The 17400-nt window shown below is 39.8% G+C and overlaps 1 protein-coding gene across 1 annotated transcript in view; it reads right to left on the bottom strand.

The window, feature by feature from the left end:
• Positions 1-17400, bottom strand: part of smurf1 (SMAD specific E3 ubiquitin protein ligase 1) — a 42649-nt gene that overhangs the window by 17924 nt on the left and 7325 nt on the right. Inside the window, exons 2-3 of the mRNA XM_073857066.1 lie at positions 4560-4598; positions 488-596 (exon numbers count right to left, since the gene is read on the bottom strand). Coding sequence (XP_073713167.1) covers positions 488-596; positions 4560-4598 — 148 coding nt within the window. The remainder of the gene's footprint in view (positions 1-487; positions 597-4559; positions 4599-17400) is intronic.

Genomic DNA, 17400 nt, shown 5'->3' with positions numbered 1-17400 from the left:
AAGGGGCATAGCGGAAACCCATTTTAGTGTGACCATTTGAATCAATCTGATTAAAGATTTAATGATTTTTTTATAGATGTCAAACCAATCTCTTTTGCATTCGGTCACCAGCAAGATAAACTGTTATTGCATTATCATACTATCACTGAGCTCTTAAAATGAGATTGCCACAGTTGTGCTATAACTCTTGACTCTGAGTGATACCGACAGCACACAAAATCTCTTTTGACGTGCACGCTGACTGACCCCTGCACTTGTTACGGTAAATTCACTTTGATTTGTATTAACATTGGCTGTTGTTAAATTCACAGTTATATATACACACACACACACACACACACACACACACACACACACACACACACACACACACACACACACACACACACACACACACACACATATATAGATGAACAATGTGGTACAAATGTACACTGCATTAAACTTACAAGTTTAAAGTTACAGACTGAATTAGGAATTTGCTTACAGGTCATAATGCTGATTCCACTTGGGGTCCAACGTGCTTTTGACCGTGTCTGTAGAGTGGCATTGACCCGAGCCGTCCACCACCACTTTTGCAAAAGGATCAGGCAACCCTGCACCAGAAAGATAAGCAAATAATGCAGGACAAAACTCAGCTGTCACAGCAAAATCTCCAGTTACCGCAATGACGGCTCAAATAATTTAGACAGACTGAAAATATTTTGATTACATTCAATAGTTGGCAAAGCATTTTGCTCAATGTCACTGAAAGGACAGCCTCATGCTCTATAGACAGTTTGTTTAGTGGCATGAACTTATGAAGCCATTTAAATGTAAAGCATTTCAGTAGGAAGAAGTTCAACTACTGAGACACACATTCTGTATCTTATGGCAAATATTTACTAATATATTACTGTATAATCAAAGGGCACTTAGTCTTTTTTGTAACATATTTGTTACACATGGCCTTTTGTCAGATGAGAGGCATGATAGCCATGGCACAGAAACAGGATCTATGAATGACGCACACTAGGTCATCTGAATAATATGTGGGCCACACACTAATGAGGCCTATGGGGCAAACAAGGCTGTCAGTGGGAGCAGCTGGGATAAAGAAGCCAGACCACAGAACAGTAAAGTGTGCTTATATTTTCAGGTGGGTGGAATCTAATGTGGATCTATTGGACGAGGATGTGAATTCCCGCAATCATAAAAGCAGCCAGTGGGAGACTCTGAAGAATTCAAAGCTAGAGCATCACAAACTCATTAAAAGTTCTCACATCACCATTTCTCAGAATTCCTGAGACACTTGCTGTAAAGGGAAAGGTTCACCCAAAAATAAACAGTCATTATTTATAAAAATTGTCATTATTGACTCAATTCTAACTACACAGAAAGAGAAATGTTCACAGAATGTTGTATGCTTTACATGCAATGCAAACAAAGTGACCAGAGACTGCTAGACCAGGAAGCGTGTGGTTCATACATGCTCAGGCAACCCAAATTTGAATCTGGGATTGTGGCCTAATCTTACAGCCCTCTCCTTCCTTACCGCTTTTTGTCTCCCTCTGCTGTTATCTCAAAAACAAAGACGAATGATGTGCACAACTACTTCAAGTCTTACGTTGTCTATATACGTTGTCTATGTAGAGATGACTATATAGCGTACTTTCTGGACTATAAGCCGCACCGGAGTATAAGACGCATCATTCAAAAATGCGTCATTAAGACGACATAACATATATAAAAGTCACAGTGGACTATACGTCGTGTTTATTTAGAAAATTGTTTCACAAAATCCAAGCCGAAGAACAGATATTTAATATGGAAAGGCAAGTTGTTCAACTAAACAATAGCAGACAGAACAGCAGGCTGAATAGATGTCTGTACGTTAAAGTAATATTATCAGTTATTTAAATGATAAACCATAGCATACAGAACTTATCTTGAAGGCTAAATAGGCTAAATAAACCGAACGAGCCAACTAGCGTGAATATATTGCACATTACTGAACCCATTGAAATATATAAATACAGGAGTAGCATATGGCGGACTCTTGCGGCTGTAGACGGTAATGTTGTTTCTAGCCTCATAAATGTCAAAATTAACTCATACTGACTTATAAGGCGCACCTGACTATAAGACGCAGCACCAGCCAAGTTATGGAAAAAAAACGCGGCTTATAAACTGAAAAATATGGTACTGCAATAAAAGCTGATCATATGAAGTCTTGTAATGAAATACAATAGTATTGTATTTTGAGGATCAGACTAAAATTGAAGTCGGTATCCAACGTTTTCCTCTTCTTCACTTATTGTATTGACAGTTTCATCGGACACACGTGCGGTGACGTGATACGCGTCTGGTCCGAACTTTACTTCCGGTTGCATTTTTTTTTTAATGGTCTGACTAGTTGCTAAACTGAACTCTTAAACAAATACCTCGTCAAAAATAACAAATGAAGAGTTTCGTTGCAAAACGAGATAAATCCATTTTTTTACATTTTTGTCAAAACATGTTTATTATTATGTTATCATGTTATTATTTTGTTTTATGGTGCTACTTAGCTGTAATTTTTAAGTTATGAAGGTTTAAATCAAAACAAACCAACTGCAGTTGCATTGAAATTAATTGGAATGCACAACCAAAAAACGAGATTTCTGAACAATTAAAAAAACGGTGGTTATCTCATTTTGCAACGAAACTCTTCAAATGTTCTTGATTCCTAGGTAGTCTATGTGTTGTTTATTTTGCTTGTTATATAAATAAACTACTTTTAAAGTACATTGTTGTTATTTATGCTTAGCAAAGTTTAGCGGAAGTTACGTGTTGACCACGAAATCCACTTGTTTATGTTGTTACTGCTGAAACCGTCTATAGGGCTTTGACAGTTGTCATGACCACCGCGGTGGTGAAGTGGGACTTGCAGTTGTGTGCACATCACAAACTATAAAAAATATAGGGCGCACTCACACTATCCAAACCACATCCAGGCGCGTTTGACGCCCAATGCCTGGTTCGTTTGACTAGTGTGATCGCTCTGTACCGTGCCTGGGCGCGGGTTGGTTATTTGCTCCTTGGCCTGCAGAGGTGGGCTTAAGCGCCGTTTACTTGGGCTTAGGCGCGTAACACGCAATGTGATAAGCAAATCGCGCCAGAGCGCGTTTCAAAAGGAGAGATGTCAATTGCACGACCACTTACCTTTAAAATTCTGATGCGCGCAGCAGGGTTACATGAATGTCTGAGCTGCACACGCGACAGAACAAGCAATATGATGGCAATAGGGCGATTCAAAATCGATTCTCAAAGAGCATAATCGATTTTTTTTTGTCTATATTTATTTCCGCAAACATTGATATAAGATTAACGTTAATCTAATTACTAGTCTTCTTCACTAGATGTCACCCTCTTTTTTTTGCCTTGCGTTATGTTATGTTACCAAGGTGCGAGAGGCGAGCCTGTCATTCATGCCTTCAGTGCTTAAAATAGCGGTTTCAGGTGCTTCATCGACGTTGATGCCACCTTCACATAAAAAGTCAGAGGTATGGAAGCATTTAAGACTTCGCAAGCAAGACGACAGTAGTGTTGTGGCTTTTAATTTCTTTTAATTAATTACCCACTTGTAAACTGCTATTCACTATTCTTTTTTATTAATACAGTATTTGTATTAAATCTATATTCATTGAGTTGAATTGAGAACCGAGTATAAAAACCTACAAGAGAACCGGAATCGAAAATTGAATAGAGAATCGAAATCGAATCGATTTGATAGCCTTTGAATCGAAATTGAATCGATCTGGAACATTTGAATCGATACCCAGCCCTAGATGGCAACGTTAAATTTCTTGCAAAAATCATTCAACCTTTGTTCAACTTCATGCAGGCTAACATTACCTTATTAAAAGTATTGCTCTTAACAGAACTGTGTGTTTTGTATTACTAGTGCAGACAGTGTCCGTTCTCGGAACATAAAAGGCATTCAGGGTGATGCTTCGCAGTTCTGTGTAGTTTAATAAAAGTTTATGTCCATATTGCACCAAAATGCGACACTCCTCTACCTTGGGTCCGCAGCACACACGATAGGATGAACGGTTCTCACCATAATAAAATGTCAAAAAGACACATAGATTAATAATCATGTCTAAAAATACGACCGCCCCCTTTCCTACTTTTCCAAACGATTGGGCGCTGCAGAGCGTCTGCCATTTCTAAGTAACCTAAGCATTGCTTGACGTTGTGACGTGCACCAACCGGCGGAAAAAGAAATCAGTGACTATGAATACGTTTGTTAAGAAACGAATATCCAATCCTCGTTTTCATTTTTTTATATACAAAATGCATCAATGCACACACACACATTCTATAACCACTGCGGTAAATTGGCGCATTACCATCGCGGTGGTAAAATACTGCCAACGTCAAAGCCCTAACCCACTTACTTGCACTGCATGGAAAAAAACAAGCAGAACATTCTGTGAAACATCTTTGTGTTCAAAGCCAGACAGTACATCATACAATTTGTAATGACGTTTTGGGTGAAGAAATAAAGGGCAGAGAAAGTTGTTATGTTTACTTACGGAAGAAGTCTTTCTTTGCCAGGTTCTTGGCACATAATACTGAAAGAAAAAGAGAAAAATCATTAAAACACATCAGTTGTACAACAAAAGTGCAATTTGCTTTGATATCTACAAACATGAAAGACAAATAATTGGGCTCTTGAAAATCAAAGACATTTAAAATGTGCACAAGCTTTGCAGCTACGACTCATAAAGACACACTGATCTGCAGAGACGGGTCTAAAACACTCCTGAGCCCCATTCCACTAACTGACTAAAATGATCAGGGACCTTTCTCCTTAAATCCCCCAAACAGAGGTCTTTTGGGGCCATCCACACATAGCCTGCATAAAATAAATCAGACAGGCCTGCTCTCAACGCTGTTAGTCAGCAGCCCAAATCCACGGCTTTTCCCTGGATATGTAAAGCTTAAGCTGTCTGTCTGAAAAGCTTTTTTTTTGGCTTGCCTTCACCTAATGTGAAAAATTTAAAAGGTCACTCTGTGTTGGGCTGCAATGCGAGTTGATGCTTCTCAATGGGATTAGGTGCACTTAAGAGAAGTAGCATTTGTGAAGAAGGTTGGTGTCGGCTTAGGTTTGACATGCTGTGCAGTGAGAAGGAGCAGGTGTGGTCAGCAATATTCGGCTTATCTAAAATTCAGCATGTACCAACCCCTGCAACACTTTCGACAAGAAACATGTAGTGATGAAATGTTATAAATTCAAACACTTTAATGTTTTGTACGTTTAAACATTCCGATTTAGACCTCATCTTTGCTAGCTAGATTCGATTACCATGGCATGAAATGCAAAGAAATGAAGTACTACGTTTACCGACATAAAAACATATTTACAACCCGACACTATCTCAAATTAGTCCATGTTTGTTGTTACACCCTGAGAGTGTTTTGGCACAAGGCAAAAGTGTTTATTGCACTACAGTCACAACATAGCAGGGTACAGTGTGGCATCATATGCAATGCGGCATCACAATGGTTGATCCTGAAATCTGGACTGAATGTACAGAGCACATAAAGCACGTACAGTAAGCATTTTTAGGTCAAACACAGGGCAAGCAAATGCCATTTGCCACATTGTAAACAAACGCCTGGCAACCCTCCCATTTATGAACGTACTAATAAAACATTACAACCATTATAATTATCATCTTTCCCCTTAACCTACTATTTCACTGCTGTGCATGGTTACAAAAACCTTTATCTGATAGCTGTGTAATGGTGCAGAAAATGTACCTAGGAACTATACTCTCATATCGGCCCAGAAAATCACAACTTTAAATTTTCCATCGGTCTTCGTACACGATGTAACTACAGAAGAGTCAAGTTTTAAATAGGAAAAAAACTCTTTGGTCATTTTTGACCACAATGCTAATGGTCTAATCAGATTCAATGGATTATGCTAAGCTATGCTAAAAGTGGTACTCCCAGACATCGGCTGAATGGATTCCAAAACTGTCAAACTCAAATGTTTAAAGGGATAGTTCAGCCAAAAATGATATTTAACCCATGATTTACTCAACCCGAAGCCATCCAGACGCATGTCCATCATTTTTCAGATGAACACATTTTTAGTTATTTTAGAAAATGTCTTATATCTTCCAGCTGCTAAACAGTGAAGTTACGGGGTCCAGCTCCTTCAAGTCCAAAAACTGTGCATATATCCTTCCCCAAAGAAATCCAATCGGCTCCAGGATGATAAACAAAGGTCTTCTGAGGGTAATCCGCGCGGTGTTGTTGTAGAAATATTCATATTTAAAACTTTATAAACGAAAATAACTAGCTTCCGGTAACCCCGCCATCTTAGACTCCTCTGTATTCAGGAGAGAGTATTAGCGTAGTGTACGCATTTTTTTTCCTGACAAATTCAGAGGGCGGGGGCACAGAGCAGCAGCAGAGAAACCTTCATAAACTGTGGGCGCTCTCATCTTGAATGCGGACGCGACTAAGATGGCGGCATTACCGGAAGCTAGTTTCTTTTCGTTTATGAAGTTTTAAATGTGGATATTTCTACAACAAAACGGCACAGATTATGCTCAGAAGGCCATTGTTTATCATCGTGGAGCCGTTTGGATTTATTTTGTGAAGGATAGATGCACATTTTTTGGACTTGAAGGACGTGGACTAAAAAATTATGGACATATGCATCTCGGACGCTTCGGGGTTTAATATCATTTTTGGCTGAACTATCGAACATTTTTGAACAAATCTACAAATGACGTCATGGACAGTACGGCCATATTTTTTGCAGTCTATAGTTGCGATATGTTGCAATACTGTTGCTTTTCACGACGTTCAGAGATAAGAAGAATGCTATCTAGTGGTTGGGATATAAACTGAGAGTCGATACAGTATTGCAAAAAAACACACATATTTTCTTACACCCATAGATATTAGGGCTGCTCGACTATGGGGGAATATCATAATCGCAATTATTTCACATGATTACTTAATACGATTAATTGCACAGGCCTAAAGGATGTATCTAGCAAAATTGTTAACCTTACTATTAGGTTTTGATGCTGACCAGTATTTTCACACCAGCATATTAAATAGGCAAGCGCTTTATCCCATTGTTAAAATTTGTATGGCAGAATAAAAAGCAGCACAGCCAGAACAGCAAGACAAGCTTCTTATTGTTTCCTTTGCGTGGTTGTGGAAGGTTGTTACCCATTGAATTTTGCCTGACATTTTGGTGAAGCAGCGAAATAACAGAAGCACGAAATCAGGAACTGGTTGAAAATAAGACCGTGTCAGACACTGTGTTGCTTCCATAGAAAAGGAATCATGCAATCACACCAAATACTAATTGGATTATGATGAGGATGTACCACCCTTCCTTAATTCTTGGTATGATTTAAGCCTTAATAATGAGCTGCGAGGACAGGATCTTCAAAAAGGTCAGAGCACTGTGAAGAGAAGACCCAAACAGAATACCTCCACTACCACCCACTCACAGCCTCATTAGACCCGAGATTCATCTCAGTATTCGAGGTAAAGAGCGGTGGATGGTGGGGGCAGGGGGTTTCATAGCCTATCACATCTATAGTCTACAGACCGTCCATCAGTTTCCAATAACAGTTACTGTGGCAACCAATAACCCGAGGTGTCTTAAAGCATCAGATCAAAGTCTGCAGGTATGACAAGGCTAAGGCAGATCGCTCTAGAGTCACAGATGCAGCAAAGCAGTGACAGATTGATCAAATATACATGCACCAGATATTTCAAAGCACTGCCACCCTTGCTTCCCTTTGTATGCTCGCCACATCTGTAGCCATGGAAACAAAAAGAGGAAAGGAGACAGAAAGTTTGCTGTCAGACAGAACTTTCATCACAGCAAGTCACAGCTGTAAGCAACTAGTTTATATAAGTATTATAAGTATTAATGTGGTGTATATTTTTAGGGATGGAATTGTGTACTTGATAGACCTTAAGGTACCACCCAAAATGCCACCATAACCAATCAGAATCAACTTAGTAATGCCCTACCAACCACATACCAATATCCTGGCAAACACCCACACTGTTTGTATAATGTGAAAACCAGTGACATTTCTGCAAAAAAAAGTGGTCTGAGCTTAGCCAGGGGCTTAGCTTAGGGGTTTTCCACCGGGTAACAGTACCTAGTACGACCTCAGTTTAGGTTCCAAGCGAGCTGTACTAACACTAAAACGTGACGTGTTACACTGCAGATCACTGGTTGGTCAGATAGAATCATCACTACCATTGCTAAATGCAAGATTAGCTTATCCTCGTACGCAGTCATGCAAACCATGTGATTTCAAGCAAATCAAGTGAAGTTGTCACATTTTAGATGTGAAAAACATCGACATGCCGAGAATCAAGAACACCATTCCGTTGATATGCTGCGTCGCTCCCGTGTTGAGCATTTGTTTGCAACGTGTTTACAATGATGTCACGGCAGTAGAGGTGGCGCAATTGTAACGATAAGTCTATATTAATCCCACCTATTCTGAAGCACCACTAAACTTCAATGGAACAGCAAACCGTGCCGCATCATACAACACAATGGAAAAGCACCTAAAGGGCCCATTACACTTCTGTGTAGGTCCTACAGCGTAGCCTCGGTTTTCATATATACTTCTGCGTCGTCTTTTGTTTTGACATGCAATTACCCATGCAGACTGCTAGTACCGGACGCGATGTTAAACTTTTGGCAAGGTGCGCATCAGGCTACGCAGAGCTACGAACAGCCTACGCATAACCTACGGCGTAAAACCTACGCACAAGCACTTTAAGTTAAAGAGCAGAACACACTGAAGAAACAGGGTATTTCCTCTTGTTTTAAATGCCATCTTAGTAGGTAATTGGCAGAACAAACACACACAACACTTTACAGTTATTTCCCACCAGCTGCACAAACTCACAAACAACTCAGTCGCACACGTAGAAGTTGTTAGTTCACCGAGCATTATTTGCCCAATGGTGTACACAGTGAACTGCCCGGAGCTGTACAAACAGCACTGGCCATGCACTTTTATTAAGCCCTTTGACAAGAGGCCAAACAGTCTGGTATGGAGTTATCAGACATGATCATCCATCGTCTTAACCATTTTATTATGGTGGATTAGCAGCAAACCCAAAACTCAACTCTTCATTGTGCCTGTCTGTAATAAATATCTTGGTATTTTTTAACAATTGGATGTTTTCATGCAAGTCGAAGCCTTATGTGAAATGTCACAATCACTTTTATTAAAACAAAGTATGATACAATTCAAAGACATGGCTTTCCTCCATGTTTGAAAATATACAGCTGTACATCATGTAAGCTGGTTGGAAAGCTTACGTCTGACCTCAGTGACATTTGTCATTTTTCCAAAGAAGGGTCATATTTGACAGACGATACCAATTTAGTCGGCAATGTCTCATCCTGTATCCTGCCAGTAAAAAAATGGTTGTGGCTACAAGGGAAACAGTTGTGAAATCTCACCGGATGAGCACTGTTTTATCCTAATCTCACCCCTAAACCCAACATCTTGCAAGATTTCTGTGTTTGCTGTATCCCTCAAGCCAAAACCAAAATAATGATATATTTAGGGCTGCAACTAATGATTATTTTAATAATCGATGAATCTGTCAATTATTTTTTTTTGATTAATTGATGAATCGGATAATAAAAAGCATTAATTTCCAACCCTTTATTCAAAAACAGGACTGAAATCTTCAGAAAGTGCACAAACATGTTGTTCCTTCAACATCCCTGGGCTGTTAAAAGTAATAATAATAAAATAAAATAAAAATGAACCAACACAAAAAACAAACACGTGTTTGCTTTATATCTGCTAAATATATAGAGTTTTTAAAAAATAAAGTGCACCTAAGCTGCCAGAACAATAAATAATTTATAAAAAATACAGCCAATGCCAATGGGGTAAGACAAATAATCTTAATGAGATAATCTCAAACAGAAACAAGATTATTTTTATTACCCCATTGGCAGATAATTTTGCTTGTTTTGAGCAAACAATCACTTAATTTTGACGTGGGTTTGTTTTCAGAAAACAAGACAAAATTTCTCACGCCATTTTTCTTGTTTAGTATAAGCATCTTGATCAGCATTGCAAACTTGTGTGACAGCTGTCCAGTTGTTATTAGAAGCACTAGTGCAGTGCACGTGGATAATCTGTTTTTGTGTGTTTTTTTAGTAATTGGTTTGGTGTGTTTGAGTGCTCACTGTTACAATTACACTGCAAAAGTTCAATGACATTTATATTTGTGCCTGGTAGAAAAAAATACTGATAATGACATAATGACATACAATAAAAATGGATAACTGAACTACGTTTACTTGTCAAGAAGAATACAATACTTTTTGTTTACGGCTGATCATGCAGTACAGGAACTGCTGTGGTGTGTCATGATCATGCTGCATGGCAATCATCAAGCTTCTGGAATAATTTAGTACATATTTACATTATTGTGTAAAGAGAGAGAGAGAGAGAGAGAGAGAGAGAGAGAGAGAGAGAGAGAGAGAGAGAGAGAGAGAGAGAGAGAGAGAGAGAGAGAGAGAGAGAGAGAGAGAGAGAGAGAGAGAGAGAGAGAGAGAGAGAGATGCATTCCATGTCCGTCATTCTGAATATAGAGACAGAGCGCCGTTATGCAAATTTGAAAACCACGCCCACCGGGGGGGAAATCAATCCAACCGTCTCCATTGACTTTGTATTGCGAGAAGCCGCCTCCTTGTCATTTCTGGCTTATAACAAAAAACTGAATAATGCCTAAAAGCTGCTGTGTGACAATATGTACAGCTAATAGGGCTGTCACTTTTCGTTCGAAAATCGATTGCACAATCGATCGGACCAACGAAAAAAAGTTTCGAAAACGAAAATAGGTAATCGATTTTACCAAATATGTACACTATTAATTTTTAAAGAATTAAACAATTAAAAATATAGACGTAATAAAACTCACAAACAAGCAGAAAAATAAAATGAAGAATTCCGAAAGTGCAGTAGGCATTGCGAAAGCTAGACAGAAAATACCCAGCAATTTTACGCACCTATAGTTTCACGCTTTCAATCCCTGCATCTAGTGTTTTTCAAAGAAAATGGAGGACAACGTCAATGAACCTGCGCAACACGAGAGAGCAACGAAACAGACCTTACATGAGCCACCTTGCGCAGCTGGCAACGAAGTACCCGAGTTTCCCTGGGACATCAGTGCGGTCGGGGCGCGTCTTCTCAACAGATGGACATGAATAAAAAACGCTCTGGACCCCGAAAATGTTCATGATCAACTTGTTTTCCTGACCAATAATTTGTAATGGCCCTAGCCTTTTTGCCTGCCTAGTGCCGCCTAAGTGTCTGTTACGTTTAATAAAAAAACACACAGCCTGTTCTCAACTTCAAGTAAGTCTATTTAAAGTTTCGTTTTTGAACAATTGTTTGAAATGGATTGAATCATTATTTAAAATAATTTTTGAATTGCCTAAATCATAAATGCAGCCGGTTTGAAGCCTGCAGTAATGTTTTTTATTTATGTTATGGCATCAGTCCACTCTGCATATTTTTTTCGAGAATGTTGCACTACTGTTGCTGTTTGTTATTCTGCACGAAGCTTAATGACAAAAAATAAGAAACATTGCTGACTTGTGCGTTTCCAGCGCTCTCTTCACGTTTGTCCGTTATTTGGCGTTGAAAATGGAAACGTCTTTTTAGATATGGAAAATCGATTTTACAATCGATTCAATAAACACTTATATATTAAAAATCGAAAATGATTTTTTCACAAAAGTGACAGCCCTAACAGCTAACAAGCCAAAGAACCCAGAAATACGTTTTTATAAGCTGTCGAGCCGTAAAACCCAGCCTTTAAGGAGAATAAACTGGATCGCCGACTACGTTTCCCCCTAGTGGACGCATTTCTACTAATAGAAGTACTATGAAAAGTTGCCTGTATCCATTTTTGTGTCTTTAAACGCTCGTTTTTTGGGGTCGACAGCTTATAAAAACTTATTTACAGATTAAACTTAAAAACAGAATAATACCTAAAAGCTGCTGTGTGACAAGGTGTACATCTAACACGCCAAAAAAATAAATAAATTTTTTTTATAAGCTGTCGACTTCAAAAAACGAGCGTTTAGACACAGAAATGGAAACAGGCAACTTTTCATAGTACTCCTATTAGTAAAACTGCGTCCAATAGGGGGAAACGTAATCGGCGATCCACTTTATTCTCCTTAAAGACTGGGTTTTACGGCTCGACAGCTTATAAAAACTTATTTCTGTGTTCTTTGGCTTGTTAGCTGTACATATTGTCCCAAAGCAGCTTTTAGGCATTATTCAGTTTTTTGTTATAAGCCAGAAATGACAAGGAGGCGGCCTTTTGCAATACAAAGTCAATGGAGACTGTTGGATTGCTTTCCCCCCCGGTGGGCGTGGTTTTCAGGTTGTGACGCGCTGCGCTCTGTCTCTATATACAAGTCCATTTTACGTCTTTTAGTTGTAAACCGAATTAAAGCGCTGTTTTAGAAAAGTTTGCATGCAAAAGTTTTACGTGCTTAAAGGAACATGCCCAAATTTTGGGAATTTAGCTTATTCACCGTATCCCCCAGAGTTAGATAAGTCCATACATACCTTTCTCATCTCCATGCGTGCTGTAACTCTGTCTGACGCAGCCCCTGCTAGCTTAGCACAAAGACTGAAAGTAAATAGCTTCAGCTAGCATGTCTCCCAATAAGTGACAAAATAACGCAAACATTTTCCTATTTATATGTTGTAGTCACACCGTGTACAAATAACAAAGTCATATGAGACACAGCCATCTTTTAACAGTATACATACAGGGAACTATATTCTCAGAAGGCGAAGCACTGCTACTTGGGCGGAGTGATTTGCACAACTCTGAGCGAACTCTCTGCTCCTCACTCTCTGCTAGTTCCCTGTATGTATACTGTTAAAAGATGGCTGTGTCTCATATGACCATGTTATTTGTACATGGTGTGACTATACAAATCACAACAAATAAATAGGAAAATGTTCGTGTTATTTTGTCACTTATTTGGAGCAGGATGCTAGCTGAAGCTATTTACTTCCAGACTTTGTGCTAAGCTAAGCTAGCAGGGGGCTGCGTCAGACAGAGTTACAACACGCACGGAGATGAGAAAGGTATGTATGGACTTATCTAACGGTGAATAAGCTAAATTCCCAAAATCTGGGCGTGTTCCTTTAAGACCATGGGAAATCCCTGGCAGCGGTGGACTTACGCTTGAATGCCATATCCGAAAACAACAGAGAACACGAGAGGGACCGCTCAACGTTAAACTCAACTTTTTTAATACTCAAATATCTCAGCGTCACGCAACGACACAAATCGATTATAAAATTTGTTGCCAATGCTTTCACTAATCGATTTTTAGCGATTTAATCGATTTGTTGTTGCAGCCCTAGATATTAGTGTAACATAATACTTCATGACTGAACTTATTTATTTTTTTAGTTAAAATGATTAAGACATCAATAAGGGATGTGAAGATTACTGGTTTCACGATTAATACGTCCTGACTCCTGATGGTTAGTATTATTGTTTAAAATGTAATTACCTTTACAACTAGGGTTGTGCCGATAGACGATAGTATCATGTATCGACGATCTTCAGACATATCGCCAATGGCAGGCTTTCATGGCGATAGTCACGACGATAGTTGGCGAATGGTTATTATTATTATTATCATCATAGTTTTATATTAACACCCACAATGCATGCTTTTCCTCACATGAGGGTTTTGCTTCACTTTACATGGAGAGCTTGTAAAGAGAGAATTCCTTCTTGCACGTACCTGCATTAATGCGCGCGTCTTGGTCTCTTTCTACCACTAAAATCCATGCGCCGCGTCATGAGCAGCTGCGCTTCTCTCTGTCTCACGTGCACGCGCTCTCGCGTCTGTCCGAAGTCTAAACATAAACTAAAGTAGTAATCCTTATGTATTTGTTCAGTTTAATGCGTTTCATGCGAGCTGAGGCAAACTTTACTTTTTGTTTAAAATATGACCCGCTGCATATTAGCGCCTCTCTCTCACTCGCGTACGTGCAGAAAGCTGCGCTCTGTCTGAAGTCAGATAGGTATTAGTCCTGTTTATGATATGCATTTCAAGGAGTTGTAGAAACACGTCCCTCGTGTTTAATATATGATTGTGTTTAAAATATTATAGCGTTCCGCTGGACCGATGCGTTTAAAAAGGCACCTCATGAGAGCACCACTGCACTGCTTGAAACGTGTAGTCTTCTGCAACAGCACTAAACCAATGCATTGAATTGTTTATGTGCGCGCACGTGTGTGTGCGTGCGCAGATGCATGTTTTTACAGTTATTAAGTAATCATGATAGGGTTTTAATGACGCGCTCGCATTAATGGCATCAGGTTTAAGAAGGTTGCGGTCATGGCGGTGTTGCTCTTGTTTTTTTGTCCACCCATCAAGTGACTTGTTATAATGAGTAAAAAATTAACAAATAAAAAAAAAAGAGTAAACTACTGCCCCGCCCCCCGATAATATCGTGTATCGCCGATCTCACAGGCTGACGATAGGACGATCTGAAAATAGGCCATATCGCCCAACACTAATTACAACCGTATTTGATTACCGTAATTTTGAAAACTCACGGTAAATCCTGTCCAGCTAGAATCAGTTTGACGCAGGTGCGCACATGCAGCATAGTTTTTTGCACAAGAAGGCATTTAAGGCGGGATAATGTATTGTATTTATTCACGGTAAACTTATAAGACAGATTTATTTATTTTTTACCACAGGAAGAATTTCAGGGACATGAAATATTAAATTGTGATTTTCAAAAATAAAACTTGTTCAAATGTTTTCAGTGTGTGTATCAGTTCTTTTTGAACATTTTCATCTCATTTTAACGAAACCATGATAATATTGATAACCATGATAACTCACTCTAATCATGATATGAAATTTTCATACCGTCCCATCCCTAGACATCAAACATAATTATGCAGTTTCGATAATCCAGCGTTTACTCTAAAACCATCAGATGATCTCTGCAGTGCAGGGTCTTCAGTACCTTGTGTCAGGACAGCTGGTGTGGTGACTGATGAGGGTGGGTGCAAAAGAGACAGAAGAGACTCTATTCTTGGTTTCCCACCCACTCATTCCCTGACTTTAATATAAATCACAGCTTCACCTGAGGGAACGACAGAGAGCTAGTCCATACTTAATTATCAATAGAGCATGTGTAATTAAAATTCTATGTTGCATTCTGCAGCTGTCTGCAACGCAAGCAGTTTGCTGATACGAGGTTAAAGCTTGCTGGCACTGTAAAGCCCACACACAACAGCGTAACTCACCCGGGTATAAGCCAAGGGTTATTTATCTCTGTACTTCATCAATATGAGAAGTGCGTCCAGTGAGGAGAGCTTTAACTGGAATGGAGGATGATATGCAGGTGCACAGTGTGGGGAGAGGGATGCTGCCTAACGTATGCCAATGTGCCGAAGCCCACAGTTGCTATTCATGCATCGTTTCATTTTATATCATCAGGGTTTTTTTGTACCTACAATTTGGACTTGATAAGAATATAATTGACTGGTTGATTATAATACATAGAGCACACAACAAGAGGATTGAACTTTTCACTTTTCATAGGCATGAGAACAACATGAGTAAACGATGATAAATTTTTCATTTGTGGGGTAAACTAATCCTTTAACAGATAAACAACTAGGCGGGCTTTGACTGAGCCTGGGCAACTCATTTCCTCCCAGTCAGAGATGATACACAGCACTACTTCCATTCACAGCTTAGTTTTGAATTACAGCAGCATGAGGGCTGGAGGGATACGAGAGGGACTGGATTGCACACACTTGTTTTAAGCCCCGCCATACGCAGGGCTGAAACACAAGACGCAGGGCCCCCAGCGCGAATTAAATATCCATGAGGTTTTCCTCCGTCCTTCTTCCTGGCTGCCCGTTTCTTTTCTCCCACTCTCCATGGCCAAATCCTTGCATTATGCTGAACATTAAACTGCAGGGAGCCATTTTGTTAGGTCAATCGGAATGATAAAGCCTTAAAAAAAAAAAAAAAAACGTTTCTGTCCAGTCTCGTAACAAATGAGTTGTCAGCCAGGAGAGTTTAAAGGAATTCCAAACATCCACATCTGCATGAATAGACAAGACATTTCCTCTTTCACAGATACAGTAGGTCAGCCGTTCTGACTTCCAGGCTGGATCCGGAAAGATCCCCTAGGAAGAACCACAAGCACAGGGAGCGGCAGACACTCTTCCACTTCAGTGAGTCACCCGGCATAGAAATAAAGAGGAAACCTGAGCCATACCTTGGGGGTGAGTGGTTTATACACAATTCGAAGGAATTGCAATGCATTGAGTTGAACAATGACTAGACATCCTGTGTGGAGGTGCATTAATCTCAGCACATTGCCAATTCTGTAGAGACTGCAACACCTGTCTTTGCTTTTGACATCTTGTCTGACATGGCCAAATCATCAGCATTCAGATAAAGCATTATTGTGCATTTAAACAAGCTTAAAAACAGAGGCTGTCTGGCCTGACATGAGCGCTCTGAGAAAGCTAATTGGTTCCAGAGTGCTCACACAAAAAAAGATCTGCAGGTTGGTTTAGAAAAAGCCCTTCGGCCAGTTGTCATCCCTGCAGAGATACATGTAATGCGGGTGCGCTGCCCGCTGCGGACAACCGTGAAGAGCATCTGTCCTTCCCAGAGATGATAGGATTGTTTTCACAGAAGAAAAAGCCTAATATCACACTGCGTCCTTTCAGTGAGCGGGAAACATAATAAAGAAAAGTACAGTCTCAACGCCTGATAGGCTTAAATAATTCCCGTGTTTAGCCTTTTTTGTTTACAGCCACAGGAGGAATGCAGCAGTATGCGTGTCCAGCGGTGACCTGGGGAGGTGGCTGCGTGACCCTTAGGTGCTGTGCTGTAACCTAAACCCAGACAAAGCGCGTGGGAGCCGGCAAGGCTGCTGAGGGAAGCTGAAATCACCACATGAGCTCTTCATCCTGTCTGGAGGCCCCAGCGCAATACAAAACAGCACTGTCTGCTGCTGACCACAACACAGTCTCATGCTCACACACATAAATACCTACCACTTCAAACATGCTCTCCTATCCGAGCAGTGTGAATGTGTTGGCATACTAAGTTAATAAGAGAGAAAATCTGTCAAGTTTAGGGTTTGTCATTTTTACAGAAGTCATGCAAAACTTTGGTGGCATATTTATGATGTTATATATATGTATGATATACATTTCTGCCAAATGTCATTTTAACATGCTGACAGCCTGTTGTGGTTTAATACGCTTACAAATCTATTAGCGACTGTTAGCTTGCTTGAA

The sequence above is a fragment of the Misgurnus anguillicaudatus genome, chromosome 19, assembly GCF_027580225.2.
Source record: "Misgurnus anguillicaudatus chromosome 19, ASM2758022v2, whole genome shotgun sequence".
Classification (NCBI taxonomy): domain Eukaryota; kingdom Metazoa; phylum Chordata; class Actinopteri; order Cypriniformes; family Cobitidae; genus Misgurnus; species Misgurnus anguillicaudatus.
The sequence above is the reverse complement of the archived record's forward strand: the minus strand, read 5'-3'. Positions and strand labels throughout refer to the sequence as shown.